General features: G+C 41.0%; 2 protein-coding genes across 4 annotated transcripts; both read left to right on the top strand.

The window, feature by feature from the left end:
* Positions 1–9393: 9393 nt before the first annotated feature.
* On the top strand, positions 9394–10908 carry LOC130846295 (small proline-rich protein 2E-like). Of its 2 annotated transcripts, none has more exons than XM_057724444.1 (2): positions 9394–9533; positions 10287–10908. In XM_057724444.1, the coding sequence occupies exon 2, from the start codon at positions 10306–10308 to the stop codon at positions 10519–10521; it is 216 nt and encodes a 71-aa protein (XP_057580427.1). In that variant the 5' UTR covers positions 9394–9533; positions 10287–10305; the 3' UTR covers positions 10522–10908. The 2 variants fall into 2 exon arrangements, with proteins under 2 accessions (XP_057580427.1, XP_057580436.1); XM_057724453.1 differs by having other exon boundaries at positions 9402–9533; positions 10249–10908.
* On the top strand, positions 9500–18343 carry LOC130846284 (small proline-rich protein 2E-like). 2 transcript variants are annotated; one of them, XM_057724434.1, is made up of 2 exons: positions 9500–9533; positions 17707–18343. In XM_057724434.1, exon 2 carries the CDS (start codon positions 17726–17728, stop codon positions 17966–17968), a length of 243 nt encoding a protein of 80 aa, XP_057580417.1. In that variant the 5' UTR covers positions 9500–9533; positions 17707–17725; the 3' UTR covers positions 17969–18343. The 2 variants fall into 2 exon arrangements, with proteins under 2 accessions (XP_057580417.1, XP_057580410.1); XM_057724427.1 differs by lacking the exon at positions 9500–9533 and adding an exon at positions 16921–16987.
* The last annotated feature ends 419 nt before the right edge of the window (positions 18344–18762 follow it).

The raw sequence follows: 18762 nt of genomic DNA, 5'->3' as shown, positions 1-18762 counted from the left end.
ACTGTCTTGATCACTATGGCCTTGTAGTATAGTTTGAAGTCAGGCAGCCTGATTCCACCAACTCCATTTGTCCTTCTCAAGATTGCTTTGGCTATTCGGGGTCTTTTGCGTTTCCATACAAATCGTAAGATTTCTTGCTCTAATTCTGTGAAAAATGCCATTGGTAATTTGATCGGGATTGCATTGAATCTGTAAATTGCTTTGGGTAGTACAGACATTTTCACGATGTTGATTCTTCCAATCCAGGAACATGGTATGTCCCTCCATCTGTTTGTGTCGTCTTTGATTTCTTTCATTAGTGTCTTAAAGTTTTCTGCATACAGATCTTTTGCCTCCTTAGGCAGGTTTATTCCTAGGTATTTGATTCTTTTTGTTGCAATGGTGAATGGGAGAGTTTCCTTAATTTCTCTTTCTGCTCTTCCGTTGTTAGTGTATAGGAATGCAAGAGATTTCTGTGCATTAATTTTGTATCCTGCTACTTTACTAAACTCATCAATGAGTGCTAGCAGTTTTCTGGTAGAGTCTTTAGGGTTTTCTATATATAATATCATGTCATCTGCAAAGAGTGACAATTTTACTTTTTTTTTCCAATTTGGATTCCTTTTATTTCTTTTTCTTCTCTGATTGCTGTGGCTAAAACTTCCAAAACTATGTTGAATAATAGTGGTGAGAGTGGACACCCTTGTCTTGTTCCTGTTTTTAGGGGGAATTCTTCCAGTTTTTCTCCATTGAGAACAATGTTGGCTTTTGGTTTGTCATATATGGCTTTTATTATGTTGAGGTAATTTCCTTCTATGCCCATTTTCTGGAGAGCTTTTATCATAAATGGATGTTGAAGTTTGTCAAAAGCTTTTTCTGCATCTATTGAAATGATCATATGGTTTTTATCCTTCAATTTGTTGATATGATGTATCACATTGATTGATTTGCGTATATTGAAGAATCCTTGCATCCCAGGGATAAACCCCACTTGATCATGGTGTATGATTTTTTTAATGTGCTGTTGCAGTCTGTTAGCTAGTATTTTGTTGAGGATTTTTGCATCTATATTCATCAGTGATATTGGTCTATAGTTTTCTTTTTTTGTGACATCTTTGCCTGGTTTTGGTATCAGGGTGATGGTGGCCTCGTAGAATGAGTTTGGGAGTGCTCCGCCTTCTGCAATATTTTGGAAGAATTTGAGAAGGATAGGTGTTAACTCTTCTTGAAATGTTTGATAGAATTCGCCTGTGAACCCAGCTGGTCCTGGGCTTTTGTGTGTTGGGAGATTTTTAATCACTGCCTCAATTTCCGTACTTGTGATTGGTCTGTTCATGGTTTCTATTTCTTCCTGGTTCAGTCTTGGAAGATTGTATTTTTCTAAGAATGTATCCATTTCTTCCAGGTTATCCAATTGATTGGCATATAGTTGCTTGTAGTAGTCTCTCATGATGTTTTGTATTTCTGAGGTGTCCGTTGTGACTTCTCCTTTTTCATTTCTAATTCTGTTGATTTGCATCTTCTCCCTTTTTTTCTTGATGAGTCTGGCTAATGGTTTATCAATTTTGTTAATCTTCTCAAAGAACCAGCTTTTAGTTTTATTTATTTTTCTTATGGTTTCTTTTCTTTCTTTTTCATTTATTTCTGCTCTGATCTTTATGATTTCTTTTCTTCTGCTCACTTTGGGGTTTCTTTGTTCTTCTTTCTCTAGTTGTTTTAGGTGTAAAGTTAGGTTGTTTATTCGATCATTTTCTTGTTTCTTAAGGTAGGACTGTATTGCTATAAACTTCCCACTTAGAACTGCTTTTGCTGCATCCCATAGGTTTTGGGTTGTTGTGTTTTCGTTGTCATTTGTTTCTAGATATTTTTTGATTTCCTCTTTGATTTCTTTAGTGATTCCTTGGTTGTTTAAGAGTGAATTGTTTAGCCTCCATGTGTTTGTCTTTTTTGCAGTTTTTTTCCTGTAATTGATATCTAGTCTCATGGTGTTGTGGTCTGAGAAGATGCTTGATATGATTTCAATTTTCTTGAATTTGCTGAGGTTTGATTTGTGACCCAAGATGTGATCTATCCTGGAAAATGTTCCGTGTGCACTTGAGAAGAAAATGTATTCTGTCGTTTTTGGATGGAATGTCCTATAAATATCAATTAAGTCGAGATTGTCTAATGTGTCATTTAAAGCTTGTGTGTCTTTATTTATTTTCTGTTTGGATGATCTGTCCATTGATGTAAGTGGGGTGTTCAAGTCTCCCACTATTATTGTGTTACTGTCGATGTCCCCTTTTATAGCTGTTAGCATTTGCCTTATGTATTGAGGTGCTCCTATATTGGGGGCATAGATATTTACCATTGTGATATGTTCTTCTTGGATGGATCCCTTGATCATTATGTAGTGTCCTTCCTTGTCTCTTTTAATAGTCTTTACTTTCAAGTCTAATGTGTCTGATATGAGTATTGCTACTCCAGCTTTCTTTTGACTTCCATTTGCATGGAATATCTTTTTCCATCCCTTTACTTTCAGTCTATATGTATCCCTTGGTCTGAAGTGGGTTTCTTGTAGGCAGCATATAGAAGGGTCTTGTGTTTGTATCCATTCAGCCAGTCTGTGTCTTTTGGTTGGAGCATTTAATCCATTTACATTTAAAGTGATTATTGACATGTGTGTTCCAATTACCATTTTCTTAATTGTTTTGAGTTTGTATTTGTAGGTGTTTTCCTTTTCTTGGGTTTCCTACTTAGAGAAGTTCCTTTAGCACTTGTTGTAAGGCTGGTTTGGTGGTGCTGAATTCTCTTAACTTTTGCTTGTCTGTAAAGCTTTTGATTTCTCCCTCAAATCTGAATGAGATTCTTGCTGGGTAGAGTATTCTTGGCTGTAGGTTTCTCTCTTTCAGGACTTTCAGGATATCCTGCCATTCCCTTCTGGCCTGCAGAGTTTCTGTAGAAAGGTCAGCTGTTATCCTGATGGGTTTTCCGTTATATGTTGTTTGTTGCTTTTCTCTTGCTGCTTTTAATATTTTTTCTTTGTGTTTAGTTGTCGTTAGTTTGATTAATATGTGTCTCGGTGTATTTCTCCTTGGGTTTATTCTGTATGGGACTCTCTGTGCTTCTTGGACTTGGTGAATTATTTCCTTTCCCATGTTGGGGAAGTTTTCCACTAGAACCTCTTCAAATATTTTCTCAGACCCTTTCTTGTTTTCTTCTTCTTCTGGGATGCCTATAATTCGAATGTTGGTACGCTTAATGTTATCAGTGAGGTCTCTGAGACTGTCTTCTAATCTTTTTATTATTTTTTCTTTTTCCTGCTCTGTGGCAGTTATTTCCCCCATTCTATCTTCCAACTCACTTATTCGTTCTTCTGCCTCAGTCATTCTGCTGGTTATAGCATCTAGAGTATTTTTAATTTCAGTTATTTTGTTATCCATTGTTGTTTGTTTTTCTGAGTTCTTATGAACTGTTTCTTGTACTTTCTCTATTTTGTTATCGAGATTTTGTATCATTTTTACTATCATTACTCTAAATTCCTTTTCAGGCATTTTTCCTATTTCCTCCTCATTTATTTGGTCTTGTGGGTTTTTTTCTTGCTCCTTTGCCTGCATGGTGTTTCTTTGTTTCCTCATGGTTGTCCAAACTTTTGGGGTTGCTTGTCCTTGGGTTTTTTTGCGTTATTCTGTGACCAGCAGAGGTTCCTTTATTGTTCGTCTGTAAGCGTCGGTGTGTGGGGAGGGAGAGGGTACAACAGTGGTTCCTTCTCCTGGGAGGGAGTGAGCAGTGGCGCACTGATGTCTCAGTCAGGCTTGGAGGTGCCTGTTGCAGAGGGCGCCAGTGGCTCAGGCGTAAACAGAAAGTCTTAGAGTTGGGCCTCTCTCGGGGGTTTTTTTCTTTTCTTTTTTTTTTTTTTTTCTCTCGGCAGCCTCCCTGCTGCTGGCGTTGCAAGGGGTTTTAATCTAGCCCCACCCGAGTGCCTGAGGGTACTTGTTATCCCTGAGCGCCTTAGGTGGCCCGCAGGGCGTCTCTCCACTGCCTGTTGCAGAGGCGCGGAAAGAGAGAGAGAGGCTATGCGCGTGGCTCCTCCCAGCCGCCAGTGAGCCTGCAGCCTCCAGCCGCCATCATGGCCGGGCAGCTCTCAGGAACTGGCACTCCTGTCCGTGGGCCTCCTCCCTCCTGTCCTCTCGGTCTGTCACCCTACCGGCAACAATGTTTCCCACACTGAACCAGCTCTCCTGTTCCCACACTCCCGCTCCTGGACCCTCGGTTCAGCCGCGGATCGATGTCTTGGTCCAGGAACGCTGAGCTGCGCTGCGGACCCTCCGAATGTTTCTCACTCCCTCCCGTCTGCCACAGCTCCGCCGCTTCACCCTCTTTGAGCCCTCGTAGATGCCTCCCTACCAGCTATGTCGGGCTCCCCGCAGTCCCATCCGGTGTCTGAGGCCGTCTGCTGGTGTTCAGCTGGTTCTCTGTGAGAATTACTGCGTCCTTCCGTGCATTCCCAATGCGTCTGTGGGGAGGGATGCACTCCGCTTCTCTCTACTTCGCCGCCATCTTTTCCTCTCCTAGGAGCTTTATTAAGATCTCTGTAATATGTAATTATAAAAGGAACTTCCATAGACCCACCATCCAAGTCAAGAAAAAGCGTTGCTCCCCACCCCCACCCCCTGCTCTCTGCCCTTTTTTTTGATTTCTTAAATTTAGTCAATTAACTTTATTTTTTTAAATTTTATTTATTTATTAATTATTTTGTGGGGTACACCAAGTTCAATCATGTGTTTTTATACACATATCCCCGTATTCCCTCCCTTCCTTGACTCCCCTTCCACCCTCCCTCGAGTCCCCCCCACCCTCCCCATCCCAGTCCTCTAAGGCATCTTCCATCCTCGAGTTGGACTCCCTTTGTTTTACAACAACTTCCCACTGGCAATCTGTTTTACCGTTGGTAGTATATATATGTCTGTGCTACTCTCTCGCTTCATCTCAGCTTCCCCTTCACCCCCCGCCCCCTCCCAAACCTCGAGTTCTCCAGTCCATTCTCTGTATCTGCGTCCTTGTTCTTGTCACTGAGTTCATCAGTACCATTTTTAGATTCCGTATATGTGAGTTAGCATACAATATTTGTCTTTCTCTTTCTGACTTACTTCACTCTGTATGACAGACTCTAGGTCTATCCACCTCATTACATATAGCTCCATCTCATTCCTTTTTATAGCTGAGTAATATTCCATTGTATATATATGCCACATCTTCTTTATCCATTCATTTGTTGATGGGCATTTCGGTTGCTTCCATGTCCTGGCTATTGTAAATAGTGCTGCAATAAACATTATGGTACATGTTTATTTTCGAATTATGGTTTTCTTTGGGTATATGCCCAGGAGTGGGATTACTGGATCATATGGTAGTTCTATTTGTAGTTTTTTAAGGACCCTCCAAATTGTTTTCCATAGTGGCTGTACCAGCTTACATTCCCACCAACAGTGCAGGAGAGTTCCCTTTTCTCCACACCCTCTCCAACATTTGTGGTTTCCAGACTTTGTGATGATGGCCATCCTGATTGGTGTGAGGTGATACCTCATTGTGGCTTTGACTTGCATTTCTCTGATGATGAGTGATGTTGAGCATCTTTTCATGTGTTTGTTGGCCATCTGTATGTCTTCTTTGGAGAAATGTCTATTTAGGTCTTCCGCTTATTTGTGGATTGGGTTATTTGCTTTTTTGGTATTAAGCTTCATGAGCTGCTTGTATATTTTGGAGGTTAATCCTTTGTCTGTTGTTTCATAGGCAACTATTTTTTCCCATTCTGAGGGTTGCCTTTTAGTCTTGTTTATGGTTTCTTTTGCTGTGCAAAATCTTTTAAGTTTCATGAGGTCCCATTTGTTTATTCTTGATTTTATTTCCATGATTCTAGGAGGTGGGTCCAAAAAGATCTTGCTATGATGGATGTCATAGAGTGTTCTGCCTATGTTTTCCTTGAGGAGTTTTATACAAACAGGATCTTTAGGGATAAGAGTACTGCAGTGCATAGAGCGAAACTTAAGGCTGGAACATCTGTATGGCAAAAAATGAGAAATCTCAAATCAATAACCAAATAGTCATGTATGCACATGAGGATTTATGAAAAAGAAAAAATCCTAATGCTAAATACAACAAAATATAAGCAATGATTGTTTTTGGCAGTTTAATTAGGTGCTCATTTTTGAACAGCTTTATGTTTTCCCCATTTTATAGTATATGATGTAATTTCATGTTTGTAACTATTTATCAGAATATTTAAAAAACATATAGTAGTCAGTGAACATGTGGCTGAGCTAGAGGAAAATGTTATATCCTGGGACTTGGAACATGCATAGCTGGTGACTCTTTCAGAGGTTTCAAGTGTCTCCTCTTTCTCTTCCTCTCCCTCCTCATTCTCCTCTTCTTCCTCCTCTCCCATTAACACAATCACATTCTTGAAAAGCTTCCTGAGTATTTGGCCAAGACAAGTCAGTTGGCTAATTCTTCCTCCTGACTGCAGGAACAGTTAAGAAAGATATGAAAGGACTGTTAGGAAATGCATTGACAACATGTCAATGTACCAAATTGAGCAGTGAGGAAGTGCATACTGGGGAGTGAAGGTAGTATGGCAGGTTGAGGGGTCTGGAGGCTTGAAGGAGAATATGGAGAAGAAAGACTTGAAATAAATTTTAAAATTACTGTCTTTGAGAGACCGAAACCGTGTTTGGAAAGAGTAGAAGAAAGCCAATATATGAGATGAGCCCTAAGTTCATATTTCACCTAGATTTCAGAGCTTTAGTGCCCTGATCCTCTCTCCCTTCCCCAAACCCACTGTCATTCACTTATATGTGATGCTATGAGTCGTAAATGGTATGTTACATTTAATTTTTGTTTCACCCATTTTAAACTTGGTATTTACTTAAGGAAAAAAGGATTCCTTTCCATGATAAAGGAACTTTAAGTGCATGACAGCAGTCGAGGCAAGTGTTGGTGTCAGATGAGATGGAACATCCTGATTCCAATAAGAACTCCCACATTCTGGAGTAACAGAAAGCCAGCATTGTAACTTTATTCCTACACCAGATGAGGCCCCTCAGCAGGCATGGGCCATCATGAAAAGCTTCAGTGCCCAAGGGGACAGCATAGAAAAGAGGACAGTTCTTTTCTAGGAGCTATAGAAATCGTTCATAGATAGAAGAGAGGAACTATAGAAGAGAGGTGTGGGATAGAGGAGAGGACCTGTGGAAGAACTGTTGACAGCTAAACCTCTGAAAAGGCAGAACTGAAATCTTTTGCTGGGGTTGGAGAACGTGCCAGGGCACTGTTTCCTCAACTTCAGTTATTTGCCAAAGCTCATTATATTTGTCAGAATCACACATTGCTTGTATCAGGGAATATGAATTTTTTTACTTTAAATTCAGTTTCTACTCACTTTTTAAATTTTTAATTTAATTGTCCATAGGCCATCATGTATATGAAATGGCAGATGAAATATTCAAATCATATATATAAATACATATTTATATATATATTTTAGAGGGAGAGAGAGAGAAGAGGGAGAGAGAAATTATGAAGTCTCACAAATTTGATGCCGTGAAATCCCTCTAGTGTGTGGATTCGTGATCTCGGATGGAAAAGAATTTCTCCTCGGGATATATAACAAGCTGCCGCTCAGGTTTAAGTTACAGAATAACAGTTTATTAGGAAGAAAGTACAACAACTTCTGGCACAGACATAAGAAGGGGGTGGAGAGACTTGCAAAGGGGTTGTACATGAGCAAGCTCTATACGTTCAGAGCAGAGTTAAAACAGTCTCCACCTCAGGATTGATTGTTGGAGTTAATTGTTAGGGTTGATTGTTTCTTTAGAAATGTTCATGTTATTAATCAGAACAGAGAATTTCGTTACTCACTGATTTGTGATGTCCCCGGTAACCACCACCCTAGTTGTTAAACGAGATCACAAGGGAGAGTCATTAAGCATCAGTCTAAAAGAATGAGTGAGGTTAAGTCGCCCATGTTTCTAGTTCTTCCAGCCCCCTCCCGGCCAAGTCAGCTCCTGTCAGCCCCTGGAACATTCAAAATCAAAGTCTGATGGAAGGCCATCAGACAGGGGAGTTATCACCTACTTGGCGGAGGGTCACCCTTGTTCCGTTCAGATCTTCAATGGATTGGACGAGGACGTCCCACCTTACAGAGGGCAACCTCTTTTCTCAAGCTGCTGATGTATAATTTAACTGTATCCTAAGGCAGCTTTAGAGAAAAACCCAAAATACAGTTTGCCCAAATATCTGGGCACCCTGGGCCATTCAATTTAAACCATAAATGAACCATCAAACTTTGAAGAGCAGGAAATAGGCACATTTTACTTATATTTCACAGAGACCAATATGGAACAAATAAAAAATAGGTTAATATCATAATAGAAACATTGTTAATGATGAAGTTGTCTATGAATGGCAGTAACTTCAATGACTAAATTATTAATAAAGGGATGTCAACTTTCTCTTGAATTTACCACTGGATTTGAGGTCAGATGACCTGTGTTTAAATCTTTAATAAATACTGAATACACAAAAATCTATTTGTTTGAATGGCATTGCATAGTCGGATGGGTTTTCCAAATAATTCGAAATGGGCAGGAAGGCAGAAAATTTGACCAATCTTCTGAGCTTCCTTCAAAAATAGAAGAAATACAAAGAGGTCAGTTGGGAGAAGTTATGCGGGAGCAGGTGGTATGTCATGTAGGGGAGATATGAGCAAATGGCTTGCTTTCTGCTGTAGGTGTAGGGTCTGAGCTGCCACATCATCTGAAGATGGTAGGTGATGACACGCTCCTAGTGAATTCCCTGTGGCAGGAGGTGAAACAGAGTTATAAAGTTCATAGGAATCTGCTTGCTAGATGTTCTTTATTTGAAGGAGCACAGCAGTGAACAAAGGACCCTAGAGGTCACCACGTTACCAAACGTGTCTGAGTATCATGATGGGAAGGGATCTGAGATGATCTGCAACCTACCCTCAATACATTTTAGAAGAAGAAAGGAGACTCAGAGGAGCAAGCCATGGGTCAAGAGGAAATGCACTGTAAGAAGGGCTTACAGTAAAAAGAAAGATGTCAGCAGGTAGCCAGGCTGCTTTCAAACCAGTATATACAACAAAACGTCAGCCAGTCCCAGTGGAATACAGCAGGAAATTTTATAATTCAAGGAAGGTGAAAGTATGAAAAGGGTCGTCTTCCCCAATCAAGAAGATTTCCCCTTGACTGCAAGTTAAAGACTCCTCCTCCTCCATCCTTCCACTGCCATAAAGCCCTGAAACTGAGAGCTAAGGCAGGGATTCTGTGAGTCATGAGAACCTAATCCAATGAGGAGATCCTAGGGCAAGCAGGGCTATTCCTGTTTTCAGAGTCCCTGTCAAGCCAGTTATGGATGGTTTTGCATTTTGGTTGGGAAGATCAGTTTTGGCAGCTCCACTTCCCCCTGGGTGGGGCAGCAAGCCCCAATAAAAAGGTCCTCTGTTGCACGACTGCCATCCTCCTGCTACTCAAGTCCTGGCGACTTTGGAGAACCTGGTGAGTCTGCTTCTTCAGTTCAACTTTATTCTTGAGCTCCTGAATGTTGAATTTATGCTGGAGATAGCAAATTTGGTGGGCCCAAAGTTTTGATCATGGGTTTTAATGTTACTTAGTGGGTGGGAACTTGGAATTGGGGCACACTGGTATGCTATACTTATTAGGTTTCCAGTACATAGATTGACTTCCCCTATCAAAAAGGAAATTAATAGGGAAATTTTGACATGAAGGAGAGGTAAAGGACAATACATTTTTCCTTTTTCTATACTTTCCTTGTGTCCCTTTGCTATGATTTCAGAGGAATTTATCTTAGAATGTGTGAGGCCTTTGTATGCTTCCTGATGGACTTTTGCTCTGTACATAAGTCATCCTGTTGGGACCTCATGAGAGAAGAAGTGATAGGAATTGCTTGTGAGCCTGCGCAGCAGTTTAGAACTTGGGATGGCCTTTTCTGAAGATGTTGTTTTCATTGAAAAAAAAAAAAAGAAAAGAAAAACCAAAATTCATTGCTTGGCTCTTTCAAACAAGGATACTTTCTTTGTAAATGTCATATGAGAAGAAAGAAGGTTTTCTCTGGGCTGATGAAACAAAATGTAATGAGTAAGAGAGATGAGAGAAAGTCCTTAAAGGTATTAAAGAGATTACAGCACATTGTTAAAATTTGGAAAGATACTATCTGACGGTATTACAAAACCTTTGGCTTTTCTCTTTGTAGGAGTTCCTTCTTGTGAACAGTCATATAATTTCTTTCAGATCCTAAGACTCCAGAAAGATGTCTTATCAACAGCAGCAGTGCAAGCAACCCTGCCATCCACCTCCAGTGTGCCCACCAAAGTGCCCTGAGCCTTGCCCACCTCCACCGTGTCCTGAGCCTTGCCCACCTATAAAGTGTCCAGAGCCTTGCCCACCTCAGCAGTGCCAGCAGAAATGCCCTCCTATGCCACCTCCCCAACCATGCGAGCCGAAGTGCCCACCCAAGTGCAAGTAACAGCTTCAGATTTCATCTGGATCAGGAAAGGATAAGGACAATTGGCTTGCCTAGTTCCCAGCTCCACCTTCACCTTCTCTTCAAAGCGCATCATGGATACAGAAGAAGCTTCTCCACCCTTCAGCCTGAGATATGCCTGTGGTAATGCTGACAACCTGAGGTTTCCTTCCTGAGGTGGCTGTCCTGCTTCCCCCGGGAGGCAGGTGAGAAAGAGTCACAGTGCTTCCAAAGGAAGAGTAGCGGTTCCCTTTCTGGGTGCCATCAGACGATTCCCTTGCTGTCTCCTGTGTTTGTCTGTCACCTGGGCAGGGGTTTCTACCAGCTGAGGAATGTTACTTATCTTCCATTTCCTGAATAAACTACAGTCATTTTGTGTGATGCTAAAAATGTTTTCTTTCTTTTAAAAGTGCTTTAGCAACATCATATCATTTTGTTTTATTTCTATCCTTTGATGCCAAGGTTCAGGCTCTCACAATCAGTGTGATCTGAATTTTGATATCAAAGATTATCTTTCTATAATTTCAAATCCATATTATTTTCATAATTATTGCTTGATTGATTTGAGGAAGAAATTATTTAATTCTTTGGGATTTCAGTCCCTTCACTAAAAGGTGGGAAAGTCACGTTCCCATTGCAAGCTTGTCTGAGGCATGAAAATTGCCTGAATGTGTGTAATTTAGCTGGCACCGTGCTGCACACAAAACGCGCACTTGCGGAGGCAATAGGTCCTCATGGTCTCGGTCATCATCAGTGTCACCACCGTCACCACCAGCACCACGTTTGCTCCGGCAGGAAAGTGGCTCATGTATAAGTAATATAGCAAACAAGAAGATCCTGAAGCTCCATTACCATCTCATATGTGTTGTTCTTCTTTTTTAACTAAGCATATTTTTAATGTGATGTTACGGATAAACAGTTTTGGAAATTCATGGAATATTCTGCATAAACTTATAGTAGTTCTGAGAACATGGGTAGTAGAGAAGAAAGGGAAATGAAGAGGGTCTTTATGTGGCAAATGCTGCCTCCTCTCCGTGCATAAAACGATCTCTTCCTATTCCAGAACTCGTCAACCTCAGGATCTATTACATTTTTTCACTCTGAAATTACTTTCCTATTGTTCACGCCCACCTTTGAAGAGGACTTAGTTTTTCAATGTTTATTTGGATTTACAAAGTCACTGTTGCTCTGCAGCTTGTTTTCGATTTGCTTAGCTTACTAGTCAAGTAAGCTGTGAAAAAGGATATGTTCTTTCAGCATATCTCTTCTTGTGGGCTTAAGTGTCTACAAAACAGAATAGTTAATTCATTGGTTTTTTTTTTTAAAGTATTTCTTTATTAATTTATTGGCTGTGTTGGGTCTTCGTTTCTGCACAGAGCTTTTCTCTAGTTGCCGCAAGTGGGGGCTATTCTTCATGACTGTGTGCAGGCTTCTCAGTGTGCTGGCCTCTCATGTTGTAGAACGTGGGCTGTAGGCACACAGGCTTCAGGAGTTGCCGCCCAAGGACTCAGTAGTTGTGGCTCCAGGGCTTAGTTGCTCCATTGCACACGGGATCTTCCCTGGCTAGGGATTAAATCCATGTCCCCTGCATTGGCAGGCAGATGCTTAAACATGCTGCCACAGGGAATTCCACAGAATACTTTATTCAGATCACACACACACATACATACACACGCACAACACACAACATGCCTGCACACACACGAAAAATAGCATTATTTTGAAAAGAAACAATATTTTCATGTTAAGTCATATTGTACCTGAACATAAAAAAGATTCAGAGGATCTTTCTCTTTGTACACGTTCTTCACTTGCACACCTAGAAGTAAAGGAATCCAAGATGACAGAACTGCAGGTTGGTAAAGATTCCCATGTAACTGCTCAACTCTCAGCAGACTATGACTGGAGTGGAAAATAGACACTGATACTTGGGAGCTCTCTTTCCTGTAGCTAGTGTTGTCTGACCTGACACAAACATTACTTCTTTGAGGTGGGATGTGACTGTAATAAATCTTAAATTGAGGCCTTGGCTGAGGAGTCCGGAGGTGGTTAGCAAGGAAAGTGATATAGGAAACCATGAATGTGGCGATACATGCTATTCAATGGCAAAAGGTTTGCATTAATGGTTGGCCACCGTCACTTAAGAGGCTGACAGAATGTAGCTTATTAGTTGTATTGATCAGGGAATTTCAACAGACATATGTTCAGGAAAAATGCTTTCTGGTTTGCATGCCAGAAATGAGAAAAAAATGAGAAAAGAAAGACTGTAGGGCAGAAATTCAAAACCTTGTGAAATTAGAAAACTCACCACTTGTAAGCCCCAAAGAGGAAGAGATGAGAATAGAAGTGATTTTGAACTTCAGGTCCATTTTCAGCCGACTGTAACAACAGAGAAAAGAGATAGAAGTTGTCGTCTCTTCACCTTTGTGCCAGGGATCTCATGGCAGCTCTATTAAGTTCACAGCAAAGTAAATTAGGAAAGAACATTACTTCTAGGAAAGGACCTGAGCATGGTCTCTAGAACATAGAAATGATTGGAGGACTACATTATCTCAGATGCTTAATATGTTTTTGAGGGATTTGACCACGAAATACACTATGTGCCAAAAGTAAAAAGTGTTTGATTTTTCAAGAACAGAAATGACTTTCCAGCCCTCCTGTCCCCACTTTCCATACAACCCATTTCACATGTGGTCAGTACAGGTGACTGAAAGGGACTACCCACTGTGAGGTGGATACAAGGCCCACAGGGAATGATGGATACGGGAAGCTCTCCCAGGGAACAGTATCAGAGCCCGATAGAGGCAAGGAGGAGACGGAGCACAGAGATTCTCAGAGTCTGTTACTCTCTTGTATGATTGCTATTCTGTCATCTTTTCCTTCCAGCTTTACTGAGATATAATTGACAAATTAAATTGTATATATTTACAGTGTGTAATGTGATCATGTGACATATGTTACTTTGTGCAATGATTACCATCATTGGGTACTTAACACATTAATCCTTTCAATAGTTAGCATTTCAGTGTGTGTATGTCTCTCTGTGAGAGAGTGTAGTGATACTGCTTAAGGTCTACTTTCTCAGCAAGTTTCAAGCATGTAACACTGTGTCATTAACTAGACTCACCATGCTCTACATTAAACTCCCAGAACTTAATCACCGTATGACTCAAGGCTTGTTTCCCTTGCCCGACATCTCCACTTTTGATCTCCAGGTATGCCCCACCCCTCAGCCCCGGCTCACCACCGTTCTAGTCTCTGTTTCTATGAGTGCGATGAGTTGGGCAACACGTTCCTAAATAACCAACAGCTCACAGAAGAAACAACAAATAAAATAGAAAATTCCTTGGGTTGAATGAAAATGAAACAAAACATACAAGGTCTTTAGGGACAAATGTAATGCAGTGCATAGAGAAAAACTTATGGCTGGAGACACCTATGTGACAAGAGATGAAAGATCTCAAATCAATATCCTGAGAGACATGTATGCATGTGCACGGGTTCATGAAAAATAAAAAATCCTAGCGCTAAATACAGCAAAATGTAAGACGTGAGTATTTCTGGTAGTTTAATGTCAGTGCACATTTTTGAATAGCTGTATGTTTTCCCCATTATATATTATATGATGTAATTTCACTTTTATAACTATTGATCAGAATATTTAGAGGAACATAGAGTAGTCAGTGTAGATGTGGCTGAGCGAGAGGAAAATGTGAGGCCTGGCCTTTGGAACATGCATAGTGGTGACTCTTTCACAGGTTTCAGGTGTCTGCTCTTTCTCTTCCTCTTCCTCCTCACTCTCCTCTTCTTCCTCATTTCCTATTTGTGAAACCACATTCCTGAAAAGCTTCCTAGTATTTGGCCAAGGCATGTTAGTAGGCCAATTCTTTCTCCGGACTGCAGGAAGAATTAAGAAAAATGTGAAAGGACTATTGTTAAATGCATTGGTAACTTGTCAATATACCAAAGTGGACAGTTAAGATGTATGCATTGGGGAGTGCAGGTAATATGGCAGGTTGAGGGGCATGGAAGTTTGAAAGAGAAGACAGAGAGTACACATTGAAAGAATTTTTAAAATTACTGTCTTTCAAAGACCTAAAACATGTTTGGAAACAGTAGAGGAAAGAAAATATATCAGTTGAAACCTAAGTTCATATTTCACCTAGATTTCAGACGTTTAGCACACTGATCCTCTTTTGCCTCCCAAACCCACTGTCAATCACTATATGGGATGGTGTGAGTCTATGCTATCGTATATGTATTTTTGGTTCTTCAGAATTTAAACCTGGCGTTTACTTACAGAAAAGAAGACATTTATATCCTGATAAAGGAATTTTAAGCACATGGCAGCAGTTTAGCGAAGTGTTTGTATCACATGAGACGAGGCTTTCTGATTGGTTAAATATGTGTTTCCATATTCTACAGGAATATAAAATGAGTGCAGTAACGTTATTTCTAAACCAGACAGAGCCCTTCACCAGCCATGGGGCATGTCAAGAAGCTTCAGTGCCCAAGGGGGCAGCACAGAAAGGAGGATAGTTCAGTTCCAGGATAAGAGATGACATGTAGAAGAATAGTTGATAGCTAAATCTCTCTAAAGGCACCAAAGAGCGCTTTTCCCAGGTTTGCAGACCATGCTAGGGCATCATTTCCTGGACATCAGTTATTCCCGGAGAGCTCTTTATATTTTTCATAAGTACACATCACACGTATCGAGCACTATTAATATTTCTTACATTAATTTCATTTTATAAAAACTTTATAAGTTTATAATTTCATTGGTCATAGGCAATCATGTACACGAAATGTCAGATGAAATATTCAAATTACATATTACAATATATTACACATTACAATATATATGCACACATATATATTAGACACAGAGAGCAAGGAGAGAGAGAGAGAAGAGAAGAGAGAGAGAAGGAAGTCTGACACATTCAGAGTGGAAACCCTGAGGAAGGCAGTCACACAGGGGAATTACCTTTTACCTGGGGGAGGGTAGACTTTTGTTGTATTGAGGCTTTGGGTGGATTGGATGAGGACTTCCCACCGTACAGAGGGCAATCTCCTTTACTCAGGCCACTGATTTAGATTTTAATCTCATCCAAAGCTATCCTTAGAGAAGCACTCATAATCATGTTTGACCAAATAACCGGGACTCTGAGCTAGTAAGGTTGACCCATAAATTAACCATTACACCTTCCTTCCAGCACACTGACAAGTTGTATGAAGAATGTAGAATGGGAAATTGGATTATTTGACATCGATTCCACAGTGACCCATATGGAAAAAGTGAAAAATAGGTTAAAATTAAAATGAAGACATTATTAATGATGAAGTTGTATATGAACGGCATTTAACTTCAATGACTAAATTATTAATAAACTGAAATCACCTTTTTTTTTTTTTGAATTTACCACTGGATTTGAGGCCAAACAACATGGGTTTAAATATGTAATAAATATGAAATACATATATCTAGCTGTTTGAATGGCATTGCATAGTAGGTTGGGTTTTCCAATAATTTGATAAAGGCAGGAAGCCAGAAAATTTGACCAATAGTCTGAGCTTCCTTGACAAATAGAAGAAAAAGAAAGAGGTCAGTTGGGAGAAGTTAGGCGGGAACAGGTGGTATGTCATGCAGGGGAGATATGAGCAGATGGCTTGCTTTCTGTTGTACGTCTAGGTTCTGATCTGCCACATCATCTGAATGATTGTAGGTGATGTCACACTCCTAGTGAATTCCCTGTGCTGGAGGTGAAACAGATTTATAAAGATCACAGGAATCTGCTTGCTAGAGGCTCTTTATTTGAAGGAGCTCAGCAGTGAAAGGAGGACCCTAGAGGTCGCTACTTTACCGAACGTGTCCAAGTATCATGATGGGAAGGGATCTCAGATGATCTGCAATGTACCCTCAGTCCATTTGAGAAGAAGAAAGGGGACTCAGTTTAGCAAGCCATGGGTCAAGAGGAAATGCACTGTAAGAAGGGCTTAAAGAGGAAGGTGTCAGCAGGAAGCCTGGCTCTTTTCATCCTAGTACGCACAACAAAATATCAGCCAGTCCCTTGGAACACGGCAGGAAGTTTATAAAGCAAGGAAGGTGAAAGCTCGAACAGGGTCATCTTCCCCAATCAAGAAAAGGTGCCCTTGACTACAACTTAGAGAACCCCCCTTCCCATCCTCCCACTGCCATAAACTGCTGAAACTGAGAGCTAAGGCAGGGGTTCTGTGAGTCAAGAGAACCCAATCCAGCGGGGAGATCCTGGAGCAGCACATTTCCTGTTTTCAGAGTTCCAGTCAAGCCAATTATGGATGGATTTGCATTTTGGTTGGGAAATGATTGACCAGGCCAGTTTTGGCAGTTCCACTTCCCCCTGGGTGGGGCAGCAAGCCCCAATAAAAAGGTCCTCTGCTGCACGACTGCCATCCTCCTGCTCCTCGAGTCCCGGTGACTTTGGAGAACGTGGTGAGTCTGATTCTTCAGTTCAGCTTTGTTCTTGGGCTCCTGAATGTTGCATTTATGCCGGAGATGCAAATTTGGTGGGCCCAAAGTTATGCTCATGGGTTTAATGCTACTTAGTGGACAGGAACTTGGAATTGTGGCACAATGGTGTATTGTAATTTTTAGATTTCTGAGAAAGTTTCACTTCTCCTACTGAGAAAGAAATTACTAGGAGACCTATGACATGAAGAAGAGGGAAAGCAGAAAGTACTTTTCCCTTCTCTATATCTTTGCTGTGTCCATCTGCTATGACTTCAGAGGCATTTATCTGAGAAGATGTGAGGATTTCCCCCTCGTGTCCTTTCTGCCTGTCCCTGCTCTGTGCACTAGTCATCCTGCTGGAACCGCATGAGAGAACATGATGATAGGGACTGCTTGTGAGCTTGCCCCCCTTTTCAGAAGTACTAATGGCCTTTCTTGAAGATGCTGTTTCCATACAAGAAACAAAGCAAACAAAAGTATTTTTCTTTTGTAAAAGATTGTATGAGAAAAGAGAAGGTTTTCTGTGGGCTCTTGAAGCAATTTCCTAAGGACCAAGAAGCTAGAAATTTGTTAAAAGAAGGTGAAGGGTTAGAGAGCATTCTGAGCCATTGGAGAGATGCTATCTGATGGTGTAATAAAATATTTGGCTTTTCTCTTTGTAGGAGTTCCTTTTGTGAATACTGTCATACAATTTCTTTCAGATTCTAAGACTCCAGAAAGATGTCTTATCAACAGCAGCAGTGCAAGCAGCCCTGCCATCCACCTCCAGTGTGCCCACCAAAGTGCCCTGAGCCTTGCCCACCTCCACCATGTCCTGAGCCTTGCCCACCTATAAAGTGTCCAGAGCCTTGTCCACCTATAAAGTGTCCTGATCCTTGCCCACCTCAGCAGTGCCAGCAGAAATGCCCTCCTGTGCCACCTCCCCAACCATGCCAGCAGAAGTGCCCACCCAAGTGCAAGTAATTGTTGCAGGTTCCATCTGGATCAGGAAAGGATAAGGACAATTGGCTCACCTAGTTCCCCAGCTCCACCTTCATCTTCTCTTCAAAGCGCATCATGGATACAGAAGAAACTTCTCCACTCTTCATCCTGCAATATGCCTGTGGTGATGCTGACAGCCTGAGGTTCCCTTCCTGAAGTGGCTGTACTGCTTCCCCTGCGAGGTAGCTGAGAGACCATGACAGATCTTCAGAAGGAAGAGCAGCAGCTCTCCTCCTGGGCGCCATCAGAGGATTCTCTTGCTGTCTTCAGTATCTGTGTGTCAGCTGGGCAGGGGTTTCTACCAACTGAGCCATTGTTACTTATCTTCCATTTTGTGAATAAACTACAATCCCTTTGTGTGATGGTCAAATGTTTTCTTTCTTGTAAAAGTGCTTTTAGCAGTATCATATCATATCATCATCTGGGTTGATTTCTCTCCTTTGATGCCAAAGTTCAGGCTCTCACAATCAGTGTGGTCTGAATTTTGTCATATCAAAGAGTATCTCTATAGAATTACAGATCCATGTTATTTTGTTAATTATTGCTTGATTGAGATGTGAAAGAAATTATTCAACTCCTTGGGATTTCGGCCCCTTTACTAAAATGTGGGACTATCATATTTACATTGCAAAGTTGTTTGAGGCATGAAAATTACCTGAATGTGTGTAATTTAGTTGGCAACATGCTTGACAGCTAGTTGGCACTTGGGGAGGAAACAGATCATCATTGTCTCCACCATCATCACTGTCACCACCTTCACCACCGTCACCACCGTC

The sequence above is a fragment of the Hippopotamus amphibius genome, chromosome 1 (genome assembly GCF_030028045.1).
Source record: "Hippopotamus amphibius kiboko isolate mHipAmp2 chromosome 1, mHipAmp2.hap2, whole genome shotgun sequence".
NCBI lineage: Eukaryota > Metazoa > Chordata > Mammalia > Artiodactyla > Hippopotamidae > Hippopotamus > Hippopotamus amphibius.
This window is presented reverse-complemented; position numbering and strand designations above follow the sequence as displayed.